This window comes from Rhinopithecus bieti, unplaced genomic scaffold (assembly GCF_001698545.2).
Source record: "Rhinopithecus bieti isolate Rb0 unplaced genomic scaffold, ASM169854v2 scaffold_76888, whole genome shotgun sequence".
NCBI classification, from domain to species: domain Eukaryota; kingdom Metazoa; phylum Chordata; class Mammalia; order Primates; family Cercopithecidae; genus Rhinopithecus; species Rhinopithecus bieti.
In genome coordinates this window covers 21,571-29,177 of record NW_016828917.1, presented here as the reverse complement: position 1 = coordinate 29,177, position 7,607 = coordinate 21,571, and the positions used below count along the sequence as shown (strand labels likewise).

At 50.0% G+C, this 7,607-nt stretch overlaps 1 protein-coding gene across 1 annotated transcript in view; it reads left to right on the top strand.

Annotated features, from left to right (window-relative positions):
• The window catches only part of PAX1 (paired box 1), a 9,436-nt gene extending 2,218 nt beyond the window's left edge, over positions 1-7,218 (top strand). Inside the window, 3 exon segments of the mRNA XM_017864642.1 lie at positions 1,213-1,355; positions 1,877-2,099; positions 7,127-7,218. Coding sequence (XP_017720131.1) covers positions 1,213-1,355; positions 1,877-2,099; positions 7,127-7,218 — 458 coding nt within the window.
• Positions 7,219-7,607: the final 389 nt, after the last annotated feature.

Here is a 7,607-nt window from a genome sequence, read left to right as displayed (position 1 = left end):
AAAAAAAAAAAAAAAAAAAAAAAACGCTCAGGCAATTTTGAGACGCTTTCTTTAGCTCTCAGAATCCTTCACAATTTCCCAAGGGTTCTGGCCCCCCAGTCCCAGGCCCACTGGCTCTTCTGAGTTAAAGGAAAAGGGATCTTGTGGTCTGTTGAGTGGCCTACGTCTCTAAGGCCCTGTGGCCTTGCAGGTCCTGGAGTTTGGGGTGATGGCTGCTGGGGCTGCAGCCACCTTCACAAGGATTTGTCATTTATCTGCAATTAAAGCTCAACAAACTGTTGGTCAAATGGGTGATGAGGAAGATGGGGAAGGCAGGGAGGTTTGGAATAACTTTGATGCCTGACCGGGAAAGAATCTGGCCAGAATCGGTCTGGATTTCTTTGCCCTGTCCCCGGCTGCCAGCAGCTGGCCAGGGGATGGCACACTCTTAGGAGAGCAGACTCAGGAGGAGGGTAAGAAGCAAAATTCAAGGTAGCCTAGGAGGAAAGAGTGGTGGCTGGAAAGAAACTGTGAGTGCTCAGCTCCAGCAGTAGCAGCGCCTCTGTGGCCCTGCGCTGCCTTTATGTCTCCTGGTGGCTCTAACCCAGTCTGACGCTAAAGCTTCCCATGAAATGTCAGTGGGCAGCTGGTCGGGAGGTGACCCCACCAAGCCTGCATGCAGATCTGGAGCTTTCCCTTGGTTCCTGGCACACACAAGGGCCCGGGGAGCAGCTGTCTGCTTCTATCTGAACGGGGACCACAATGTTGACACTTCTTTTGGGAAACCCTGGGCGTTTCTGGAGGCAGTTCTGGTAGAATCGTCTCCCTGCCCTCCAGATGCTTGTGCAGATGTTGAGAAATCAATACAATTTTCTTGTATTGATTTCTTGTAGATTTGAACTTGGAAGTTTCTGGGAGCCGTGTCTAGACAATGGAGCAGCCGCTTTGGCTGAGTCTGCCCAGGCTTTGACTCAGTAGCAGCCTCCCGTTCGTGGGAAGCGGGCTGAAGGCTAGGAGGACAGGTCAGCAGGCCTGGCTGCCTTTCCTCTGCCCCACCCGGAGTGGTGAACATCCCAGTCCCTGTTGCCCTCTGTCTACTGGTGGAGTGTCAGGCCACCTACAAATTTTGTGGGAACCCCGGCCCTGCCTTCAGATACAAGCTGGGTGGTTGGCCACACGTGTGCCCAGGGCAGATTTGGAGGCACCTTCTAATCTGTCCTCTGTCCCCTGCAGGGGCCCTGGCTGGGAGTGAAGGCACCACTTACTCTCCCAAGATGGAAGACTGGGCCTGCGTGAACCGCACGGCCTTCCCCGCCACCCCTGCAGTGAATGGACTGGAGAAACCTGCCTTAGAGGCAGACATTAAATACACTCAGGTAACCAGGAGGCACGTGCGGGAGGTGACCTTAAGTAGGGAAGCAGAAAGTTTGGGGAAGTGGGGAAAAAGAGAGAGAAATAAAAGACAAAATTTCCAGGCAGACAGATGGTTGTATCTGGAGGCTGGCCAGCAAGCATCCTTTTTGTCCTTTCCTCAAGCCTACTAGTTTGGAGGAGTCTGACTTTCGAGGGGTTGACTTGCCTTTGCCAAGATACTTTAGCTAAAAAAGCAGGAACTCCAGATCACAGGTCCACAGTGAAGGACCTTCTTTCTCTAAATCCCGATACGAACACCATGACCCCTTCAAATCATTATTTGTAACAGTTTGAGTGAATTCTTAGAAATCACTTTGCCAAGGGGTCCTTATTAGGAAATTTAGAGGCCAGGCCTCTCATGGGGCTGATGGATGGGGACAGGGCGTGGGGGAGGGATAATGGATGAGAACTCCCGTCTCAGTGATGGCGTGGGCTAGAGAAGGCAGGATTTTCTGCTGCTGACGGTCCCTCTCTATCCCCACAGTCGGCCTCTACCCTCTCTGCCGTGGGCGGCTTCCTCCCTGCCTGCGCCTACCCGGCCTCCAACCAGCACGGCGTGTACAGCGCCCCGGGAGGCGGCTACCTCGCCCCGGGCCCGCCGTGGCCGCCGGCGCAAGGCCCTCCGCTGGCGCCCCCCGGGGCCGGCGTAGCTGTGCACGGCGGGGAACTCGCTGCAGCAATGACCTTCAAGCATCCCAGCCGAGAAGGTGAGGAGCGCAGGGAGGGGGTCGGGTGGATACTGGAAGGGTTAGGAAGGGTACTGGGGAGGGGGTGTGAGCCTGGGAAAAGGGAGAGCGGGTGGGGAAGAGGTGGATCCTGGGCATAAACCCTTCCTCTGGGTTAACCGTTATATGCCTGTAGCTTCTTGGAGCAGATTCGTTCTGACAGGTGTCCCTATAAAGGTACCCGAGGTTGAGAGAGACTGGCCCCAAGACTGTCCCCTCCACTTATGAGGGGAGATGAGAAAGGGGGTCCTTCTGGCATACAGGACACGTGGGTTTGGATCCGGTTCTGGCACCTTCGACCAAGTTCCTGCTTCTTTCTGGGTTTCTGTTTCTCCATCCGGGGATACATCTAGCAGGCACCCTCAAGGCTCACCTTTCTGTAGACCTGTCCTAGCACCTGAGCCCTTTAGGTGGGGTTGGACTTGCTAGTGGCACCTGACCTCCATCCCAGGACCCTTCCCATCTCTGCCACACTGCCCATCTGTTTTTCCCAGCTTCCTTAAAGAAAAAAAAAAAAAGAGCCTTTGGATTCTTTTTCTTAAATACACACGGTGGGAAAGTAGAGGCCATGTAAATCATTGTCCTTTACTCCAGGCTCAGGAGCTTCCTGTGGTGGTGGTTGTTGGTGGTGGTGGTGGGTGGCGGGGAAGGAGAGGTTTCTCTCTTTCTGTGGAAAATGTGCCTGGTAGTCTTGCCTCCTTTTCTGCTTCCTCTTCCTCTTCCTCTTTCATAAGTCCACTTCCTGAAAAGTCAAGGAAGAGATTTTAGGTATGTCACTGACAGTCAGCAGTGTGAGGGGCATCCTCTCACACTGCCCGGAGGGGTCCAGTTTTTCCTTTAACTTGGGAAAAGCTCACCAGCCCTTGAGTCTCATGTTCTTTGTTGTTAACAGGAATGGCTTGATTTGCTAACTTCGAACTTGCCAGTGCTTAGGTTCTGAGCACCAGAAATTTGCAACTTCAACCAACCTGGGAAAGGAAAGGGTCACTCCAGCGTGTCCCAGCCCCAGCAGAGAAAGGGACAAGGCACAGACCTGGGAGACAGCGTGGTGTTCTCAGATTATAAAAGGATTTTTACTAACTGCTTTGCCTCCACCTGTCCAGGTCTGGAAGCCAGGTGGATGTAGTGGCAGGTGGCAGTGGGCAGGCAGGGCACAGGAGGGCCATCCTCCTTGGTGCTGCCCAGGCAGAAAGTGCTATTTCCAAGTAGTCTTGATACGATAGGAGGGCATGCCCTGGGGAGTGGGGTGGGGATGGGGCAGGAAGGAAATAAAGATGCCATCCACAACAGTGAAGTGAAGGGAGAAAAATACTTTTCTATTTCCACCTTTCCTAGAGCACAGACATCCTGGGATATTAGGATAATGTTCACTTGCTTAGTTACAGACAGATCCAAGTAAGGAAAATTTATAAAAATTGGGATTTAGAGCTCTTTTAAACTTTAAGTTTAATTTAAACGGGATACTATCACTTGCTCATTTATACAAAAATCCAAGTGAAGGAAATGTTAAAAGTTAAGAGTGAGAACTCCTTTAAGCTTTACATTTAAGGATAGCTAAGGGGTCGCAGATGAGCGCTTCACTCATCCTCAGCCTCCAATCAACCTGTTTTCTCAACAACTGAGGTTATCTGCCAAAATCGAAATCAAAATAAAATGTACCACATTACACAAATCACTTAAATAAGCAGGTTCTTTTGAATTTAAAAAGTATAACTACAGATTTGAAATGTTTCCCTGGGTTCATCTTAAGGAGAAGGAAGACTTAGAAAAAAGACCCACAATCTTCAGAGGAATGCATTTGTTTTCCAATACAGCTACTTTGCCCTGGAGGAATTTTAAGCTCTACATTAGACACAAATTATAAAGTGCAGATAATAACCCAAAGGTAGCACACACAGTTCCTAATTCTAAACTACTTCTCATTAATTTGAGGTGGAAGTGGTGGGGAAGCTGATTTTAACATTTAGCCTCACTGGTGATTGATTTTCTTTAGAAGACACTTTCATTTTCAGAAATACAGAACCATTGAACGGTGCTGGTATTTAAGTCCCTTTTACCATTATATCGGCTTGCTATTATGTAATATCCCACCTGTTTTCAAAAGCTGCAGCAATAATTTGTTACTCTAGTTATTAAGTTAATTTAATTTTGTGGTCCTCCAAGTTCTTTAAAGGTTCTAATAAAAGATAATCAGATAACTTGGGGACATCATTAGTAATGATTTCTCAAGCTGGCATGCAATTGTTTGTGTTCGAACAGGAATGTAGAAATAATCATTCATTATCTATCTATATTCATAGCCTGAGAATTACATACATACTTGGGTTATGGATTTTTACTCCTTATTGGTAGAACAGCGGACTTCAAATATCTATTTCCTCAACACAACTAGTCTTTGAAAAGACAGAAAATAGTAAAATCACTGCCTTTTATTTTCTGACCAGTTCTTAAGAAATTAATATTTTCAAAGAAACCTGTCCCACAGGACAATTTACTATAGTAAATCACCAAGTGTTCAATTCATAAGAATAGTGAGAATAGCATTTACTGAATTTCTTTTCAGTAAGAAAAAAGTCTTCTGTATAATGAAAAGCAATTTAATATAATAAACGCTCAGTAAAAGCAAATACCTTTGATCACCTAACACATACACATAACACACACACACAGTGCAATATATATCAACATGTCCTCCAAATTAGTGCAAATGAACAGCTTAACAGTTACCCTAAGTGAAACTTAATCAAATGTCAAAATGAAAATTTAGCAATAAATTAGATATTAATTGATTAATTGTGTTATTTAATTAATACTATAATTAATTTTTTCTTTTTTTTTTTAAAGGTAGTGAGTCTGGGTTTCCTACTATGTAGGCAAAAGGTATAATTTACATTCCCCATCCACTGAATGGAAACTTTAATTTTTGGGAATTAAGAAGAATAGGAAAAGTTTCGCTTGATCTTCACTTGGAGAGGCCGACATTCTAGGAATCTCCACCCACATCTAAATGCCTTTTCACAGCCAGGGGATGACCATCTCCCCTTCCCCACTCTTAGGTGGCAGACACCACCAGATGTTCCCTCAAGACAGCTGGTATTTACAGGGTGTTTCCCGATACTCTTGAAACCTCAGGGTTTTAAGTCCCTCCCTGTGGGGCTCTGGAATGACTCAAGATTTGGAAATCAAATCTATAAGATATTGCATACTCACAAAGAAAATATATTGCTTATATTTGTTAAAGATAACTTGCAGCTTTGCTCTAGTTACCTCTGCCTGGGGATTGGTTCTTGGAGGATCCTAGAAGTAAACTTTGTCAGAGAGCACTAGGGCGCTGGCATTGTCGCACCGGATGCTGCCAACCGCAGCCTCATTTGACCCAACCCCAGGGGTCCCTTCCCCTCAACGGTGGTCCCAGAGTGCCCTGTAATTGCAGTTGAATATTAAAAAAATGTCTCTCCCCTTTCTTAGCCCCTGAATTAAATGAGCCTGACCCAGGCCCTGGCCTCCGAGGGCCCAGAAGTACCCACCCATTTGTCCTGTGGAGGGAATGGAGGGCAGGAGGGGCCCTATGAGAAAGGATGGTCTGGACTGGGCTAAAAACACAGCAGGATTCGCCCCTGTAGGGTGGGATGCAGTCGTCCTGGATGTTTATTTTTCATGAGTTCAGTTTCTTGCTTGTCTCTAAGGTAACCGTCCCTTGGCTGAGAAACCTCCTCCTCCTCAGATGTTTTCTAAACAGGTCCTCACTTTGAAGTGTGTGTCCAGGGTAGAAAGAAAAGGTCTGAATACTTGTTGGCTGGGCGGCCACAACTATGTTTAGGAAAAAGAACTGAGAGCCAGGGAAAAGCAGAGGGGCCACCGTCCGGGGAAGGTCTTTAGACCTCTTTAAAACCTCAGCGAAACCGTGTGTTTGTGTGTGTTTGTGTGTGTTTGTGTCTGGGTGTGTGTGTCTTGCACAGAGGTGGTTGGCCCAGCTCTGCGCAGCCACAGCAAGTTGCGCCTTGAGGCTGAGGCGAGGGAAGTTGCAGGAGAAAAAAAATCCAGAGTTCCCCTCACGCAAATTGAGGCGCTCCAAGCTCCCCCTTTAAAGGAGGACTTGGGGAAAAAAGAAAATTGAAAATAGGCCCCTGTAGGTATAAACATACTGTGGATCCTGGTTGTAGGAGAAGCGGAGTGGCCCAAGGTTGGGAAAGGAAAAACAGGCTTGCGCAATCGCGGCGTCACTTTCTGGTTTCCAGTAGTTAAAACTTGGGCCCCTTCCCAAACCCCCAAATAATAGAGTAAGGCGCAGAATACCGCCCGATCTGGCCATCCCACTGTCACTTAATCCGGAGGCCTACAGGTCCCAGGACGTGCTGTGCCCACAGTGGTGAGCGCATCTGGATCCCCGGACCTCGTGGGCACAACGAAGTCTGCCGCTCACTTAAAGCGCAACTGCCTCCTGTGTCGGAGGAATCCAGGCCGCTCCAGGGGAATCTCTGGTGGCTCATTTCCCGCACGATTTCCCCCTGCCCACAGCAAGTTCCGAGCCGCGGGTGTCAGCTGACTCGACGCTTTGGCTGCCCTTCGCACTTCTGCACGCGCCTGGGGTTTGGAAAGGGTGAGGGTCCGCGCAACGTTAGAGTCCCGCTCCCTTCTGCGGAAGTCTCCATCAGACCTGAAACCTTCCCAGCCCTCTGCGCCCGTCACTTCCTTTACTGAGCAGGTGGTGAGGGGGTTGGAGGGCAACGGGAGTTGCACCAGGCCAGCGGTCAGTGTTTGCAAATGGCCTTGCGAAGAGTCCCGCTTGCCAAGGCTGTCCTTGCAAGTGGCTCCCCTAGCGGGAGAGGGAGGGCTGGTCGCCCACGGAAGCTTGGGGTCTCTGGAGAGCGCGAGTCTCTGCTTCCCTCTTCCAGAGTCTTCAAGGGTTGAGCGCGCACCACTTCGCTCTGCCTGCGTCGAGTCCCAGTGCCGCTCGCCCTGCAGCGGCGTTGGGCAGTGATCCGACGCCCCTGTGCTTCCTCCCGCAGTGGCTGACAGGAAGCCTCCCAGTCCCGGCAGCAAGGCCCCGGACGCCCTCAGTAGCTTACACGGACTGCCCATCCCGGCCTCGACCTCCTAGGGGCAGCTCTCCCCGGACCCGAGCTCGGAGGGAACGGCAGGCGGACCCGGGCGCACAGGTCTGCGCGGCGGCCCCGGCAAGCCGCGCGGGCAGGACCGGAGGACACGCGGCGGAGGCGGAGGAAGCCAGCGCCGGCCCCCGGGTGCACGCCCAGCCAGCCCCCAGGCCCAGCCCTGCCTCTGTCCGGACCCACCACACTTCCTTTATTGGCCTGGGTTTTGAGGCTTCTCTTAACTTTGGCTTTAGACTGTTGCACCCTCCTCACAATCCTTGCTCTGACGTGGCCTCCCTCGCTCTGCCGGCCTCAAATTTCTTTTTTGTCACTCTTTTGTCCGTCTCCGTCTCGCCTCTCTCCCTCTTTCCTTCCCTTCTCTTTTTTTCTCACTCTC